At 41.9% G+C, this 18,259-nt stretch overlaps 3 protein-coding genes across 4 annotated transcripts in view; all 3 read right to left on the bottom strand.

Annotated features, from left to right (window-relative positions):
• Nucleotides 1–225: 225 nt before the first annotated feature.
• fam219b (family with sequence similarity 219 member B) lies at nucleotides 226–7,521 on the bottom strand. The gene is made up of 6 exons (XM_058089667.1): nucleotides 7,294–7,521; nucleotides 6,717–6,825; nucleotides 5,172–5,265; nucleotides 5,016–5,093; nucleotides 3,220–3,271; nucleotides 226–2,881 (listed from the first exon to the last, which is right to left on the bottom strand). Exons 1-6 carry the CDS (start codon nucleotides 7,366–7,368, stop codon nucleotides 2,732–2,734), a joined length of 558 nt encoding a protein of 185 aa, XP_057945650.1. The 5' UTR covers nucleotides 7,369–7,521; the 3' UTR covers nucleotides 226–2,731.
• A 459-nt stretch (nucleotides 7,522–7,980) lies between these two features.
• Nucleotides 7,981–10,194, bottom strand: LOC131139782 (cytochrome c oxidase subunit 5A, mitochondrial-like). The gene is made up of 5 exons (XM_058089668.1): nucleotides 10,030–10,194; nucleotides 9,276–9,392; nucleotides 8,480–8,601; nucleotides 8,185–8,307; nucleotides 7,981–8,099 (listed from the first exon to the last, which is right to left on the bottom strand). The coding sequence occupies exons 1-4, from the start codon at nucleotides 10,100–10,102 to the stop codon at nucleotides 8,194–8,196; spliced, it is 426 nt and encodes a 141-aa protein (XP_057945651.1). The 5' UTR covers nucleotides 10,103–10,194; the 3' UTR covers nucleotides 7,981–8,099; nucleotides 8,185–8,193.
• A 1,310-nt stretch (nucleotides 10,195–11,504) lies between these two features.
• LOC131139780 (synaptosomal-associated protein 25-A-like) overlaps nucleotides 11,505–18,259 on the bottom strand; it is a 38,145-nt gene continuing 31,390 nt past the window's right edge. For both annotated transcript variants that reach the window (XM_058089666.1, XM_058089665.1), the window contains exons 6-8: nucleotides 15,144–15,263; nucleotides 13,854–13,998; nucleotides 11,505–12,371 (exon numbers count right to left, since the gene is read on the bottom strand). In XM_058089666.1, the coding sequence (XP_057945649.1) occupies nucleotides 12,303–12,371; nucleotides 13,854–13,998; nucleotides 15,144–15,263 (334 nt within the window). In that variant the 3' untranslated portion in view covers nucleotides 11,505–12,302. The remainder of the gene's footprint in view (nucleotides 12,372–13,853; nucleotides 13,999–15,143; nucleotides 15,264–18,259) is intronic.

Here is an 18,259-nt window from a genome sequence, read left to right as displayed (position 1 = left end):
CTTAGATATCGTTAGAAAAGCAAACAGTGCTAATTCAGATTTGTAATCATGTGAATAATTGCACAGAGAAGCTCGCCACAGTTCTGCACTGCCCCCTGGTGGTGGTATGGAAAAACATACCGGATGAATAAATCCTGAGCAGAGGCCTTAACTGTTATTTTGTATTTAATGTCAGTGCATGGCTATGTATTGATCTCATTCTGTAAAATAAAGTTTGTTCTGTCAAAGATCCTCTATACAAGAGCGGCACTCTTATGCTGTTATTAGGATCCACTGCAAATTTGTTTGGGGAGGAAACACACAGTATAACTATTTACTAATGTAAACAAATAAACTTAAAAGTGTGAACCATCATAAAATATTGTCTTTATTATAATGCTCAGTAACGGATGAGTGGATTGTCCAGCAGTTGCATAGCACAGGTTGACGTGCGTGTACTTGCTACTGACCACCGGTGTGCTGAAAGTGCAACACAACACACATTGCGGAGTTTTAAAATGAGTGCACTTTTAGCATTTTCAAAAAAAAAAAAATCCTGCATTGATAGTCAATTACCTCCCTTGCACGCACGCACGCACACACACTTTCAAGCATTAAAGGTCATTTTCTCCCCCACCGACAATGGGGTGGTTTACGCCGCAAGAGGACAAATATTAGTGCGGTCTGAAAGTAAGTATTCATTTGAGCGTCAAAACCACTCATTATTGGAAAACAAATACATTTTCATGTGTTTCTATATTCCACAAACGTAAACGTCCTCAGAGAGTCAGTAATAGTAATTCATTGATACAGTTTTAACCCAGACTGGAGCTTAATGTGGGAATGGGAATGTTTGGAAAAGAAAGTAAAGATTCAGTATATTCAAGAGTTGATTGTGTGGGGAAACAAACAAAAAGTATAAACAGATTCTTTCAATATCTTAAGGTTACAAATAAATAACTACTACAGCATCGACGGTCACATTCTTGACGCAACATGGCTTCTTTTCTGGCGTGATATGAAAACGCTGGAGGGTTTTGCCATGGAGTCCAATTGAGGTGTTGAAATATTTCACCGCAGACAACTATTCACTTGCAAATGTAATTTACCACATAGAGCAGGTTTTGACTGAGATCTGTAGTGTTTCTTTTGAAACTTGACGCACTTATGTGCCTCTACTTCAAGTAGCGTTGTGTTTCTCGAGTCACGTTTAACCTTAGACCCCCGTCTCCTTCTGGTGGATCAATACAGACGAGTATTAGGGCCTCGCTGAGGAGAAAACATTTCAAAGCGTAGAGGTCAAGTACAAGTATGAAGAAAAATAACGTCATGTTCTGGAATATGAGAATCAAATCATAGAGTCTGAGCGTGAGGATAATGATACAATAACGATACAAACATCGTACTGTCTGAAGTCCTCATATTTTGGAAATTAAAGTCAAATTGTTAGAATGAATAGAAATATGTTGAGAATAATGTCTATTAATACAGAAACATTTGTATCATTTGGGTCAAGACCCGACCGTGATAGGTGAACGTCCGCCAAGCAGAATTGAATATGAATAAATGGAATATTTTACCCAATAGAAAAGAGGCCATCTTAGACCTAGACTAAACTAGACCTAAACAACACTCTGAGAACACAGACCTCCGCCAAGCGCCACAGCCCCCCCCCCATATTGTGACGCACACTAAGATAATAATCCCAGTTATATGCACAAATGCTGAAAATGGTCCTAATTCGCAATGTCAAAAGAATCCCGGATCCAGACGGTCATCCGGATCACCCCCAAAATGTAATCACTTCTTCCATATCCCATTTCCAATCATTCCTGAAAATGTCATCCAAATCCCTTCAGAAAAAGTTACATTATTTTGAAGACAAAAAACACGGAGGTAATACAGTTGAGATCAACTGGCACATTAGCGTAGACTGCGTACTTCCTGCTGGCTACAGTCGCACCAACGTTACAGCTGCTCCAATAACGTCCGATGAAGTCCTAATACTTTGGGAATAATAGCCATAAAATCCCCAACAACAATTGCTATAAACATCTGAAGAATGACGTTACTTATGAGAATAAAGTGAAAACGTGGTAACGTTTGGAGAACGGCGCCGTAATGTCCGACACTGAGCCGGTAGACACGGGAAGGTTGTGTAGCGTTAGCGTTTTGTCTGTTCAGCGTGGCCCTAACACTCCTGTCCCAATGAGTGTGGGTGACCATGGAGTCAAATATTCCATAGCCAGTAAAAAAAAGGTCTCCGTGAAGCCCAAACATCATAAGTGCATTTCTGAGTCCTACTTAAATACTTGAAGCGGCTGAACTGTTGGAACAGGCGGCATGTCGCTGGAACAGCAGGAACAGCAGTCAGGGAATGTCATCATTGGTGGACCGCCACAGAGCATTATGGGCTCGCCGTGGGGGCGTCCAAGGGGAACAAGCGAGTCAAAATGATGACTCTTGTCCCCCTACAGTGCTAGCATAGTTAGCGTCTGACGTATAAAAACAAACATGAACATAGAAAAATAGCTTTGGAGTCACAGTGGATAAGGCTTTTTTTTCCTTGTCGTCGTCCATCTGTGCTGTCATGCCACTCTTCTTCATGCAGAGGAACAAGAAGAAGAAAAAGAGGAGTGGGTTCTGGCGTTCCCAGGAGCAGGAAGCAGACGGTGTTGCCGGATGAAACGGTATAAAGGCAGCGTGTGCCGGCGTCCTGATACCAAACCTGCTTTCCAAAGTCCAAAGAGTGTCACTGCGTGCAGCAGGACGGGCCCTCGGCGCAGCAGCACATGGAGGAGCCCATGGCTTTGGGCGGGATCAGGTCCAGGTCCTCGTCGTCGGGGATCTCGTCCAGACGGTAGCCATCCTGAAGCAGCTGCTTGCTTAAGTCAGGGTGGACCTGCAGGGCACGTTTGCTTAGATTCGCTGTCCTCTTGCCAAGTCATGGGTCAGCTAGTACGTGTTAGTACTAGTACGCTAGTACGTGTGTTAGTACGGCTACCATCAACTACAGTGCCGCTCACAGCTACTACTTCCTGCTTCACCACTGCCAACTTCATCCAGATTGTCACTCAGGATTGACTATTTATTACAGCATTATTACCATAAATACCCGAATCACCATACATGATTTTCCTAAACTCCAAGAGCGTGGTGTCTTTATGGAAAGCGACTTGGAACTACTACTATGGAAAGTTGCTACTACATGTGAAAACATTGTAATAGTCAGTGACTCACCTCGGCCGAGGAGTAGCCGGAGGAGCACTGCTCGAAATCAATTTCTTCATCGCTGCAACGACAGGAAAGACCGGTTTAGTCTGCGTTGTTGTGGAGTGGAATCGTGCGTGCAGACTCAACAGGTTTAATCATCTGCTGAACGTGGCAAAACTCACACGGAAGAATATTTGATTTCCTTAAAAAGGGACCGCATCCAGCTGCCGAGGGGAGACGACATTCCCACGTACAAACTGGTTCGTCACGATACAAAGCCGATGTTGCAGTCTTCAGCGTGAGCCGATATCAATGCAATTGGCACTGAATCGCACATTCTTGTATTACTTATTCAGTAGCGTACAGTATTAGAAAAGGCATGACGAAGTGATACTAAAACAGACAACAATACAGTCGTCCCTCGCTACATCACTCCCTCACCTTTTATGAAAATCAACTAGTTGACCTCCAATTTATTTATTCTTAAAAAAAAAAAAAAACGTACCACTTCCACACGAAATGAGAGGAGAACCTTTTTTCTCTTTGCATCCATGACTGGCTACATCGAGTGCAAGGTCGGGTGATGTATTAAGGATAAACATCACTGCTGCCGGGGCTGCGCGGCGAACCAGTGGTTAGCGCGCAGACCTCACAGCTAGGGTTCAAGCCCACCCTCAGCCATCTCTATGTGGAGGCCAAAGTAAGCTTGGCTGGATTCTACCACGGCAACCAACAAAATGTATTTTTTAGTCAAGATCGTTAGCCCGCAAAATCATGAATTTGCATGTTTGAAAGCTTAATATGGGAGAAAGTCAGGGTTTTGCAAGTTCAAGTCAAGTCAAGACAAGACGGGTCGAGTCAAGTCCGAAGGCATAGGCTTACAAACCAAGACCGCCACCAAATAAATTGCCATGTTACCAACGTAACACTATTAAATTGGACAATTAATGCATTTTGAGGCTGCACGGTGGACGAGTGGTTAGCGCGCAGGCCACACAGCTAGGAGACCCCAAGTTCGATTCCACTCTCTGCCATCTCTGTGCGGTACTCCGGTTTCCTCCCACAGTGAGTGCGAATGGTTGTTTGTCTCTACATGTGCCCTGTGATTGACTGGGCACCAGTCCAGGGTGTACCCCGCCTCTCGCCCCAAGACAGCTATGGTAGGCTCCAGCACCACCACGACCCTCGTGAGGATAAGCGGTAGAAAATGAATCAATAAATGAAGGATTCGGTTGAGCTGGTTTCATAATTATACCTTTTGAGTGTTAAGTTGGTGTGTGATGAGTTTAGTGTTCTTTGTAAGAACACTAACACATTCCAAAAACATGCTAGGTTAACTGGCCACTCCAAATTATATCCATAGGTATGAATGTGAGTGTGAATGGTTGTTGTTTGTTGTCGTTGTGTCTATATGTGCCCTGTGATTGGCTGGCCACCAGTCCAGTCCAGTTCAGGGTGTACCCCGCCTCTCGCCCCACAACAGCAACAGCACCCCCCGCGACCCTCGTGAGGATAAGCGGTAGAAAATGAATGAATGAATCACTGTTGCCTAGGAGCCAGGAGACTACTGTACTGAATTCAAGTAATTTCTGAAAACAGCGAATATAAAATTATATAGTAATAATATAACAGAATATAGCAAAGGGGCGATAATCAAACCGCAGTATTGCGTATTATTTCATACGGTCCCTTCAAGGATATTGAATGAAGAGGCACAGTCAAATGCACTTCCGGTGAAAGATTTATAGCAGGAAACAAACAAGATGTTCTTATTAAAGGCTTATTGTGTTTTTTTTTTTATGAGGGATTAAGTGTGTCCTGACCTGTCCGAATCCAGTGCAATCAAAGTTTCCTCCGCATGCTGACTCAAGGCCGTGTAGCCCTTGTTATACTTGACTTTCCTGATCAAAGGAGAGATGGCAGATTGAATTTCTCCGTGTTGTGACACAGATTGACAGGCGGTTGTAGCCTCTTGTTACCTCTTGGCTCCTTGTCTGGGCTGGTGCATGACAGGAGGTCCCGGTGCCAGAGCTTTCTTCTTCAGAGCCTTCCTGGCTAACTCCCTGTGCTTTTCTAAGGGAGAAGAGCAACCACAGCCATGAAGACGGACAATAGAGATGACAGTATATCCTGTGAAGGGACAATGCTGTAGAAAGTAAACATGGATATACCTTAGAGCAGGGGTGCTCATTAAGTCGATCGCGGAGGTGGTACTGGTCGATCGCTGGTCGATCGCGGCGTGACATTAAAAAAATATCATCCCAGCATCAATGCCGTCACTTGATTGACATACAGGGCAGCCATTCAGATGACAACTGAATGTTGCCCTTCGGGCGACCAATCAAATCAAACAACGTCTCTAAGTGCAGCAGAACTTACGATGTCAGCCTATCATCCATCCCCGTTACTTGATTGACATACAGGACAACCAGTCAGATGACAACTGAATTTTGACCTTTAGGTCACCGCTCATGCGTAAACAGCGATGCAAAGTGCTAAGCTAGTCGGCGAATTGCGTCAGATTTGAAGCCCTCGCTAAAGTTTATGGTCACTAAAATGAGTGAAGGAGCTGGACCAAGTAAAAAGGCAAAAACATATCACTTCCATACGGAATGGGAGGTGGACTTTTTTTTCACAATGTCTTTTTCGAAGTGCGTTTGCCTCATATGCCATTCTACCATCGCAGTACCAAAGAAGGGAAATGTGGAGTAATGTGGATGTAATTACAAAAAATGTTAATAGTTAATTATGTGTGTTTTGCAATATTGGCTCATTTGGTTATGTAAGGTACATCAACATACATTGTACGTACAAATAATCCTCAATACATTTGAAAATAAATAGATGTTTTGCATTTTTGTAGTGGGTAGATCATTTTGACTCGGTCATTTTAAAAGTAGCTCGCATGCTGAAAAAGTGTGAGCACCCCTGCCTTAGAGTAGTCAGTGTAAAGCTTGCATAGCTTTACTATTCACTTAAAACGAGTCAAAACACAGCCATGACTGTCGGTAGCAAGATAATTGCGTCTTGCTGTCATAGTGTGGGGCCGCACGAGTGCTGCCTGCACTTGGGAGAGCAGTGCTTCACTGAAGGGAAACGTGAATTCCAACACATATGTGACTTTCTGAAGGCAGTTTTCCAACACGGTAAGGAGACCAAAACACTCCAAGATGAAAAGTGTCTTGAAGCACAGAGGAGGCAAAATTGCGACAAGTACGGGTGGTCAAAATACGCGGAAATGGCGACTGTCACGGGAGAATGCGGGGAAGGAAATAGACTAAGAGCGGAGAAGACGGCGTTCAAGATCCTGCTGCAAGTGGTGACAACAGAGTGAGAGATGACGAAGAGTATCACAAATGGATCGGACATTTTGACAAGCTGGTTGGGTATTGTGGAAACAGGGGTCTGAGAAGTCACATGAATGACCTAAACACATTTGTCGCAAAGAACAACAGACAACCGTAAGGATTAGAAAGCCAAAAAAAGACCAACCTAATGTGGCAGGCGTGGATTTGAACACTTACGCAGCTTGAGGTGGATGGCTGGGGCTCTGGACATGATGTAAGGTCCTCTTTTCTCCAAAGGCCTGATGACTCCATCTCCGGTTTTGGGTCTTGTGCCGCTGCCGGGCCCCTTTAAGTCAAAGACATGTGTCCGACAATCATGTGCTATCTGTCATACATAGTAAACACCATAATGTCATGCATTTCATTCAGTCCCATGCATCACAAAATCCATTGACGAGCATATTTTCTCAATTAGTGGCAACCGTTCAAAATGACTCCACCCTCAACAAAACGTATTTCGGTGCCACCGGCCACTAATTAAGGAAATGCGGTAGTTGTCATCTTGTTTTCTATCCGTTAGCTCCGTTTTAAGCCACTGATTAGTCGCTAATGTGCGCTGACCAATGTAACAACACCCACCGCCGTCACAAATGTGCACATATCGTCAATATTTATGCGTGTCGTTTCAACGTAAACTACTGTCAAACTCTAATGGCTGCTAACTAGCTAGCGACAGTCAGGGGTGTTCACTACAAGCTAGCTAGCCGTCTAGCTTAGCCGTCTAGCTAGCCGGACGAGCCTCGCCCCCGTTTACCGTCAAATTCTGCGGACTCGCCGTAGCTTCCAGCAAGCTGTCCTTTTCCGGTTCCTCGGAGATGTCGTTCATCATCTCGTCGAGTTGTCACAACGTACGCCAGAAGTCTGCCATGATTACTTTCAGTTTGTTTGGCACACCGGTGATGGCCGCGTATTGACTTGTTAGCTTTGTATGCTAGGAGCGGATGACGAGGTTTGGTTCTACTTCCGGTTTCAAAATAACACCGGAGAGGGACGTGTGGATGTTTTTGTAATGTTACGGTGGTTAATTAAATTGATGCATAGGTTAAATACATTACATTATACAAATAATTGAATACGCTTACTAACTAAAGCGTGCTATGACATGGTTATTAAAAAAATGCCCATTGTCTCTTGAACCTATTCCAAAAATAAAACCAGTTTATCTGATTTTTTATGCGCTTGTCGTGCTGTATTTCCTATACAAAGTCAAATATAGTCGCATTAACGCTTGACTTTTAGAGACCAGATAATTGTAACGCATTTTGGCACTTTGATTTGTCGCCCTCCAGCGGCAGTTTAAAAAATCGTCAATAAACGTGATGCCATTATCGATTGATCAAGCTAAAGGAAATTTGAATTACTTGTGTATAGTTAAATAATTCAATCAATATTTGACAGTGTTATTTAGTGTTATTTACCTTATAAAAACACACAGACAAGCTGCTTACAGAATTTCTTTATTTGAGGTCCGCCACTTTGTACATAACAGGACAGTATTGGATCAATCAACACTATGGACATTTTTGACAGGAGACAAATCAGGAGAGCTAAGGAGTCCACCTAAGAAGAAACACACAAACAAAATAATTATCCTCAAGTGCGAGCTCACTGTATGCTTATCACAACAATAAGTTTGGTCGCGCACCTTAACATCTTACAGCTTGTCCATGCCGAGTTCCTCCGGTGTGGAGATGCCCAGCTCTGACAGCGTGGGCTTCAGCTCCTGGATCAGGTACGGGTAAATGTCTTTGTGGGGGCCGGCTTTGTCCTGCAACACAACGGAATTAAGCGTTTCCTTCATGATCGGCGCAATACCTACCTAACAACACATCTTGAAATTGTGTACTTCCCAAGCTAAACGTCCCATCAACCATTTCCTGAGGTCCCGACATCCAGCGGCACACACGCATGGAATCACAACTTCTCAGCGGCACACTCACTTTGACAGCCTCCAGGATGCGAATGGCACTGGCCAAGTCATTGAGTCTCCTGCACGCCCTCAGTGCAGAGTCCAAGATCTTGGCCTCGGGTACGAGGTCGTAGCAAATCAGGGTGTTCATGCCTTTAGATGGAGAAGTAAACAACCACAAGGAACACTTCAAAATAGGCTGACTGATGCATTCCGTTACCGGCTCGTGTCTTGGAGTAGATGGGAGAACGAAGAAGGCCTGTTGTCTACGTTATATGTGCCCGGTCCACGGTGTAACCTCACCTCTCACCCAAAGTCAGCTGGGATAGGCTCCCGCTGACTTGTGTATGGCGGCCTAACACAGAAACGATCCACAACTAAACACCATGAAAGCAATGCAACGAGTTATAAACGCTGACATCACATAAAGGCTGCAAGGTGAACGAGTACAAATGCCAGAAACACACACAAGTTCACAAAACAAAACACTTAGGCTATGCTAACATTAGCTATGTACAATATGAAGTGTTAACAAAGACATAAAGCAGCGTCTTTTTAGTTGTGGATCATTTCTGTCTTTGAACCGTTTACTTACTGGCCACCGTATCCGTGACTCTAATGAGGACAAGTGTTACCGCAAATGGGTAGATGACTGTATTAATATTAATAATAATAACATATATAATAATATAATATAAATATATAGATAATATATAATATATATAATAATATTGTATAATAATAATAATAGTACTAATAATAATAATAATAATAGTAATAGTACTACTAATAATAACAACAACAATAATAATAATAACAACAACAACCTTTCCTCAGCTCCCAGGCGTCAATGTCAGGTTTGTTGAAGTAGGTGACCCAGCGGGCATCAAACTCCTCATCCGTCTCCACTTTTCCATGGGAATAACATCTGGAAGCTAACGGAGCTGTAAAACATTGATTTATTTTATTTGTGTGTTTCCGCATCATTGTGTGGCACATTTATAACATTTTTATGGCCTCTGAGCTGGTAGAAAATATTCGAAACAGCTCTCCGGATGATGCAGTGTGGTTTCCCACAACAATAACAAAACAATATTAACGTCACTATATGACGACTAATAATTTAAAAAAAGCACTAATACACATTATAAACCAAATATAGTGTCTAAAATTAAATATATAACGCTTTAAATGTCGGGTATTTCAATATAATGTATGAGTATTATATAATATACGTTTAAAGCCGGGCTGCGTTTCATCTGCGGCTGGTGACTCTCTCCAACTACACAAGGAGGGTCAACACAAGGTCGTGACACCTTCAATCAATTACCTTTTCGCGCTTTTTCTTCATTTAAATACTGAACGCAAGGCGAGGGTAAAGTTCAATCTTAATTTTAAGCATTATTAAATGGCGACTATTGGACAGAGACGCCAATGTCACCCTCAGCTAGCGTTCGCATGCAGACAGGTAGTAGGAAGCTAAGCTAACCAGCTAACTCGCCCTTTATGTGCTATTTCCATTCATTTGTTCACAGTCAACGCTACTTGTTTCCTCTGCGGGTGTAAAGACAGCACACCTACCTGCGTGTCCTGGTCGGGACAGCGCCAACGTCCGGGCTCCTGTAGCCGAGAACCGGAACACAGCGCGGAGCATAGCGAGATGATAGGAGGGTGCTAACTGTTAGCGTGGACGCTAAAGGACTGGACGGACAGACACGAAGTGGAGGCGACGTCGCGCCACGTGATCGACGGAAATAGACGAAGTGGGAAAAGCCGTGTTGCGATAGGCTAATTTCATTGCATTGATATCTCCATGGAAGTTTGACCCAAACAGTAATATTTATCATTAAACAAACACATTTCTAATGCTTTAACCTGAATAACGTTATTGTTTTATTATGAATTGTTTTCCATGTCTCTTTTAACTTCTTCGTGTCACCCCCAATGTGTCACTCTTTTTTTTTGTCACTAGGGGGAGCCCTTGGTTTATAGAAATGACGGCAAAGGGTGTTTTGGAAATACTGTAGCGCCTGCCATGTGTTCTGTTCCCATTGTCGCCTCGATTACAACACAATCAGGTTTAATTGTGCTTATTTATGAACATATATGTGCGCAATAAAAAAACACAAAATGGAGGTGCAGCGGATTAGCAGATTCGTTATGTGTGATTCATGTGTGTGTGTGTGTGTGTTAGGGTTCTTAGTGACGTACTACACTAATCCTCTCTAAGCTCTATGCCACCATCCTAGACGCCCATTAGTTTAATGCCCTGCTGCCGCTGCCGCTGCCGCTGCACATCCCTTTCTTTTCATTCCTCCAGGATTGCATCTCTTGAAATCTTTGAAGAATATGACTTAGAAATGAGTGCTTAGGATGATTAAAAGTTAAGTTCCTTCACCTTTCACCTTCCCGTTGGGTAAATTAATGCACTTTCTTCAATTTAAAGAAAAATGTCATTAAATTGAAGTCTTAATTAACTTAATCGGATTGGAATGTCATTTCTGGCATTAATTGGGTTCACAGTTAGTGTGGAGGACGAGCAAATTAGACATTTGAGTTTTTAAAATGTTCTTCGTCACCTCCAAATGATTTATTATTCAACCCATGTCCATTTTTAAACTTTATTCACCTTATTTGTTACAAAGTCCATCATTGGACATGTTTTGTGTCGTTTGTGCGACACTGATAATGTTTGGATTCGGCCATGTTTTGTCCCACTGCCTTCGGCCATCAGTGAACGCACCGTAATAGTGTGCTGTGACGTCAGTGCAAAGTTATTGTTATGACTTCTCCGACTCTGTTTACACACTCGGCAGATGTGCCTTCCTCCAGATTCTGTCCTTCCCCACGTTTCATCCTTGTTTCCACAAGTTAATTCGGTGCGCGAATGCATAAGAGTAATGTTTTAATTCCATTATGAGAGCTGTGAGAGCGCGGTGAACTCCTGTGTTCATTAATGCTAAGATTAGCATTCAAGCTAACTGTATACATATATATCCGAGTCCTGAGATTCAACCACTACAGTAATAAATAATAAAAACAAATAATTTAACGTGTTTTTCGACAGTTCTGAAGGTTTTATTGGCATTTTCCAGGGTAAATGTGTTACAGTCTGGAATGGACATGAGAGACAAAAAAAAACAAAAAAAAAAACGAGTGGCACTATTGCGGACAGGGGGCGGGGAAAGAGGCTCGTGACCTACTGTACACGTGCAGTGTTTAGCGTGTGGCGGCCATGTTGATAAATGACCGATGACGTGCATGACTTCTGTGATGTGAGGAGGTGGGGAAAAAAAACATCTTTTCTCATCGATAAAAACGTCAGATTGAAGCTATTATGTCTCTCGTCGAGACAAACTCGCGTTTTACGGTGAAATGCACAAGACTTTGGATTTGGAACAGTCGCTTTTGGCTCCCTGAGGACAAGAAGTTTATATACAATCTCTGGCATGGCCTCCATTTGATCATCATATTTCTATGAAGACTACACTGGTACAGTGGTGGCTACAAGCATCATTCATTTTATGTTACATTAAAAAAAAAACACACAAAAGAATGGGGAATCTAAACGTGTCTATGTACACAACTATCATTTCACAACAACACACACGACGACCACAACGATGAGGGCTGACGTGATGATGATATGTGCAGACTCCTACACAATAAAAGCATGGTTTTTTTTCGGGCGCCTGCGGGCCAACAAAACAAGCGCAAGGGCACGGGTACACTGGGTTGTGTTTCTCTCTTGTGTTTGTGTCTTGTGGTTTTTGGTTTGGAGGTGGACTGGGGCCATTTGTGTGAGGGAGAGGGGATGGGGAACGGGGGGGGGGGGGGGTACTTTTTGATGCCGTTTAGCCACTGCCCAACATCTTTGTAGCACGCTGGTTGGCCTCGTCGATCCTGGTCTTGTTGGAGTCCGCCTGGAGAGGGAACAGAGTGGTAGGTCCTTAAAAACCGCACAACGCTCCTGTCACATAGAAAAGATCTTTGGCTATTGTTTTTGCAGCTTAGCGCTCCTGTCATATACAGGATCTTTGACTACTGTTATTATAACAGGTCTGTAAAAACAGTGCCTCTGTCATATAGAGGATCTTTGACTACTCTTTATACTAGGTCCTTTCAAACAGCAGCGTGCCTCTGTTTTGCAGTATTTCCTTAAAAACAGCACAGCTCTCCTGTCAGATATAGAGGATCTCTGACTACTTTTTATACTAGGTCCTTAAAACAACAGAGCTCTCCTGTCAGATGTAGAGGATCTTTGACGACTCTTTTTGCAGTTGATCCTTAAAAACAGCAGTATGCTTCTGTCAAATAGAGGATATTTGACTACTCTTTATACTAGGTCCTTTCAAACAGCAAAGTGCCTCTGTTTTGCAGTATTTCCTTAAAAACAGCACAGCTCTCCTGTCAGATATAGAGGATCTTTGATGACTCTTTTTGCAGTTGATCCTTAAAAACAGCAGTATGCTTCTGTCATATAGAGGATCTTTGACTACTTTTTATACTAGGTCCTTTCAAACAGCAGAGTGCCTCTGTTTTGCAGTATTTCCTTAAAAGCAGCACAGCTCTCCTGTCAGATATAGAGGATCTTTGACGACTGTTTTTGCAGTTGATACTTAAAAACAGCAGTCTTATAGAGGATCTTTGAATACTGTTTTTTATTCTAAGTACTTAAAATCAACATAGTGCCTCTGTCATATAGAGGATCTCTGACCTCTATTTACACTACGACCTTAAAAACAGCAGCGCTCTCCTGTCATATACACAGGATCTTTGATGACTGTTTTTGTAGTCGGTCCTTAAAAACAGCAGAACGTCCCTGTCATGTATGAAACATATTCAATGTCTCTCATGTCACATAGAGGATCTTTGGCTACTGTACTTATACTCGGGCCTAAAAGACAGAGTGCCTCTGTCAAATTGAGGATCTTTGAATAGCCTTTTTGCAACAGGTCTTTAAAAACAGCAGAGCACTCCTGTCATATACAGAGCATCTTTGACGACTGTTTTTGTAGTCTGTCGTTAAAAACGCTCCTGTCATATATAAAACATCAACTAGCGTTTTTACAGCAGAGCTCTCATGTCATATAGAGGATCTTTGACTACCGAGATTGTACTTTTGTTGTAGGTGCTTAAAAACAGCAGAGTGCCTCTGACGTATAGATGATCTTTGGATAGTCTCTTTGTAGCAGGTCTTTCAGGAACAACAGAGCACTCCTTTCATAAATAGAGGATCTTTGGTATCTTATTTTTACATGTGTATGACTGTAAAGAAGGTTAAACTGTTATTGCAGTCTGATAATGGACAGCGTTTGACCCTGGAACAGACTATTTCTATTGCCATCCAAGCCTCTCTTGTGCTTGGATAAAAAGTGTGTGTGTGTGTGTGTGTTGTTGTTTACCTTCTCCATGATCCGGTCGATCTGGCGGTTCTGGGTGTCGATCTCCTGGCCCATGTCCAGGGCCATGTGACGCAGGTTGCCAATGATGCCGCCCACCTGCTCCAGGTTCTCGTCCATCTCGTTCTCACGGGCGTCGTTTGTTACCCTGGAACACACACACGCATAAGCATACACAAATCCATCCATCTTCTGTACCGCGTATCCTCATTGAGGTGGTGGGGTATGCTGGAACCTATCCCAGCTGACTTCGGGCGAGAGGAGGGTACACCCTGGACTGGTTGGCATAATCAAGTCTTAATATTTGTAATGTTTTCATTTTAAAAATAATCATAACGATAGCGTTTGTGAGGAAATAATGTTCTGATGATGAATATATTCTCTATATTGCTTTAAAAAATAGGTACATTTCTAGATGAAAATACATTAAATACATTTTTTTTAATTATTTCAAATTATTTGGGGTTTTATTTCATTAGGATTGTTGTTTAAAATGTAAAAAAAAAAATTATATAATTACTAGGAATGTCCCACATTGGCCGATATGTGGATATTGTCCAACTATTCATTCATTCATTCATTCATTTTCTACCGCTTTTCCTCACAAGGGTCGAGGGGAGTGCTGGAACCTATACCAGCTGACTTCGGGCGAGAGGAGGGTACACCCTGGACTGATTGGCATAATCAAGTCTTAATATTTTTAATGTTTTCATTTTAAAAATAATCATAACGATAGTGTTTGTGAGGAAATAATGTTGTGATGATTAATATATTCTCTATATTGCTTTTAAAAATAGGTACATTTCTAGATGAAAATACATTCAATAAATTAAAAAAAAATGTATTTCAAATTAATTGGGGTTTTATTTCATCAGGATTGTTGTTCAAAATGTAAAAAAATATATAATAAATATATAATAATAAAATATAATAATAAATAATTTAAAAATAATAAAATAAATAAAATAATGATAAAAATGTCCCAAATTGGCCAATATGTCGATATTGTCCAACTATTAATTTCCAATATCAATATCAGCTAATACCGATATATGTAACGTTGTTTTGAATATCGCTTTTCATGATCGGGTAAAAAATCTGATATCAACATCAACCGATTTTTATGCTGATATCACGCCGATAATTATCGGTACCGATAGTAATCATCCCTCATGATTACTCATTTTAATGTTAATTATGTTTTGTCGGTATGGAACCTAAATGGCATTAATGTGAATAGTGATTAACAATAGCATGTTAACAACACACACACACACACACACACACTCTCACCTGCGGATGAAGCCCCCGCTGATGGCCATCTGCTCGCGCTCGTCCACCACTCGAGCGCCGGGCTGGCTGTTCACCACTCCATCCTGGTTGCCACCCCAGGCCTGGCCCCCGCCCTTAATCCTACCATACACACATGCACCGTCAGTGGCGTGTGTGTCGTATTAAAACAAAGCACATGCTTGCACAGGAGGCGTGCGCGTCCACGTATGTACAGGACTCTTATGCAGCCGTCCAAAATGCATATAAGACGTCAGCAGCACGGCCTACACTGACAGGCAGCGACACAATCGCACACGTGCAATTACCACCCAATAATTGATCCAAACGTGCGGATCAATTTGACAAGAGACACAACAAGGGGGAGACACGGACAAAAGACGCACATATAAGACGACGGGGGAGGGGGGGGGAGGAAAAAACAAGCTGTGTCTATAAAAAGAGAAGCCACATTGTTAGAGTCAGAAAAGAAGAAAATAATAAGATGGTGTATGAGTGATGATGACAACGGGCCCTTCATTTCATGTGGATGCACACACACACACACATCACACACACACATCACACACACACTTCCATTGGTGGCGTCGTCGTGCGGAGAAGCCGGTGAGCTGATTTTGGTTGAAAAAAAATGTAAAAGAACGACGCTCACGGGATGCTCCGCACAAGCCAGAACGTTCTGCTGGTGCTTAAAAACAACCCCAATTAAGCTGCTTTTAGTCGCCATGATGCCAAGGTTGCAATAGGGAGCACTTGGACACTTCATTAGGTACACTTTCACCCTCTCGTGTAGCGTAATCAGCTCCCCGAATAATAAAAACACAAAAAAATGGACTTTCCGGTCAGAAGACTTGAGTATATTTTGGTGCAAATTCAGATAAAAGTGCAGTGACATAACACATGACGTCGACTGCAATGCGCATTATCGCCAACTACAGGACTGGAGCAGAACAGCAGCGGATGTCGAATTTCTGTATGAACGACTTCAGAAAAATGTGGACCCATGTAAAAAAAAAAAAAAAAAATCCTTACACAAAAAATGTAATTTATTAAAATTTATTTTAAAAAATGGATAATGAAGAAAGAAAATCAGAAAATGTGAAATTTTAAGATGTGCAGATGAATATTTTCAGTGGATGATGACAATAACAATACTATTAAACTAGCATACATTTTATTTGTATTTAAAAGTATGATAAAAAATATATTTAAAAATATGTAAATATTTATAATATAGGAATAATATATATAATATATTATATATAATATAATAATATATAAAAGTAATAATATATGTATATATAATATTATAAAGTATTTATTATAAATATATTTATTAAAGTATTTTATTGTGAAAGTATTGTGAAAATGCTACCAAATAAATAACAAAATATTGTTTGTAATTTTTATATTGCAAAAAAATACTGAGAATCCAAATTACTCTCCAAGATTTTGGAGTATTTTATTTCCTTCCAGTTGAAAAATCCACACGTTTTTATATTTCAAGAGTTTTTTCCTTGCATTAAAAAAGTATTACATTAAAATTTCTTTTGGGGAAAAAAATTAGGTAAATATCTTTTTCCAAAAGTCGAGCTAATGCTAAAATGAGACGTGCTAGTCAGTGGTTGAATAGATCACTGAAAGGGCAAAACTAGCATAATAAAAAGACGAAGGGACGAAGGGACGGCGGGACGGCGTGTCTGATTCAGCACCAGGTGGGTGTACCTAATGTTGCGTCCTGTCATCCACCCTTGCCTTGTGTAGCGTAGCCGACTGGGCGGCCATTGGCTGTCATCATGTCAGAACTCAGGCAGGATGGACTTTTATTGTCAAAGGACAGTCCCGAGGGGGCGGGAATAACCTGCTGGATTATGGTACAGTAAACCTCGGATATATCGGACTCGGATATATCGGAAATTCGCTCACAACGGACAGATAAAAAAAGAACCGATTTTTCTGTAATGCATTTCCAATAAAAATTCATTGCATATATCGGATTTTTTATAACGGATTTCGCCTATTTCGGACAAAATCTCCAGTCCCGTTCCAATGCATTTCCATGAAATTTCCCTGGCATATATCGGATGGCCGCATCGTGGCGCTCCGATTCGCCGAATCGTGACAGGCCGCTATACGACGTCATTTGCAGCGTTTGCAGCGTTGCCTGCGCGTCCAGGTACATTGGAAACATAGTCAAGGAAGTGCCTTTTTATAAGGGATAAAATCCCATTTACGCATATATCGGATTTATATCCGGTATATGCGTAAATGGGATTAAAACGGACATTTTCCGGTATACGCATATAACGGATTTGGCTTATATCGGACAAAACCAGTGGGAACAATTGAATCCGATATATCCGAGGTTTACTGTAGTTCTGGTGCTAAGTGTGGAACAGTGGAACCTCTAAAGTAAAAAAAAATATATCCATCATCATCGGAGCGGTGGTCATGTTTAAAAATGGAGCGAAGAATCAGCCAGAGGAGGTTCCATGTTTCACAAAGCCACTAAAACTAGTCTGGGTGCCTTTCAGGGGTTGAGTGGGGTTGGCTTGTGGGGGTGTAGGGTTAGTCTTGGGGGCGGGGGGTGAAGGGCGCCGTGGTCCGTGCCGACGCCGCTACCTGCGGGAAAAGAACCTCTCATCCAATGAACAATGAAGGGCGTGTGAGGAGGAAAGCAGCCATGAAGGCAAAATGAGAGGCGTTGTGGCGTTTCTAGTTTGTGGTGTTATTCATGCATGCATTCATTCATTCATTCATGCATTCATTCATTCATTCATTCATTCATTCACGCAGGCTTTCACATCAAGTTAGTGGAGAAGGAACAATTCCAACATTTTTCACCCTGGCCTTAATTTGCCCGCCTTTAATATTTCACAAGAGCGAGTCTTTTTTGGGAGGGAATGACTTTTTGTTTTTGTTTTACACTATCCTGGACTGCTAGCGTCTAGCCCAGGGGTGGGCAAACTACGGCCCGGGGGCCACATCCGGCCCGCCAAGTACAACATACAACCTGGCATCATGGCCTGAGCCAACCTTTTGATGGTTGTATCAATTTCGTTTTTTGACATGGTCTGTTGTTTACAAAGTGCTCCTGAAAAAAGAGACACAAGCACATA

Source organism: Doryrhamphus excisus, chromosome 12 (genome assembly GCF_030265055.1).
Source record: "Doryrhamphus excisus isolate RoL2022-K1 chromosome 12, RoL_Dexc_1.0, whole genome shotgun sequence".
NCBI lineage: Eukaryota > Metazoa > Chordata > Actinopteri > Syngnathiformes > Syngnathidae > Doryrhamphus > Doryrhamphus excisus.
The sequence above is the reverse complement of the archived record's forward strand: the minus strand, read 5'-3'. Positions and strand labels throughout refer to the sequence as shown.

What these genes read in the sequence shown, in the direction of transcription:
- fam219b (XM_058089667.1), bottom strand. Translation starts at nt 7,368, where the DNA reads ATGATGAACGACATCTCCGAGGAACCGGAAAAGGACAGCTTGCTGGAA. An exon ending in AGCCATCCACCTCAAGCTGC is followed by an intron (nt 5,266 to 6,716) that starts GTAAGTGTTCAA and finishes CTTCTCCCTTAG; the next exon opens with AAAAGCACAGGGAGTTAGCC. An exon ending in ATTGCACTGGATTCGGACAG is followed by an intron (nt 3,272 to 5,015) that starts GTCAGGACACAC and finishes CTGTCGTTGCAG; the next exon opens with CGATGAAGAAATTGATTTCG.
- LOC131139782 (XM_058089668.1), bottom strand. Translation starts at nt 10,102, where the DNA reads ATGCTCCGCGCTGTGTTCCGGTTCTCGGCTACAGGAGCCCGGACGTTG. An exon ending in GTCCCGACCAGGACACGCAG is followed by an intron (nt 9,393 to 10,029) that starts GTAGGTGTGCTG and finishes AATGTTTTACAG; the next exon opens with CTCCGTTAGCTTCCAGATGT. An exon ending in CGCCTGGGAGCTGAGGAAAG is followed by an intron (nt 8,602 to 9,275) that starts GTTGTTGTTGTT and finishes CTCCATCTAAAG; the next exon opens with GCATGAACACCCTGATTTGC.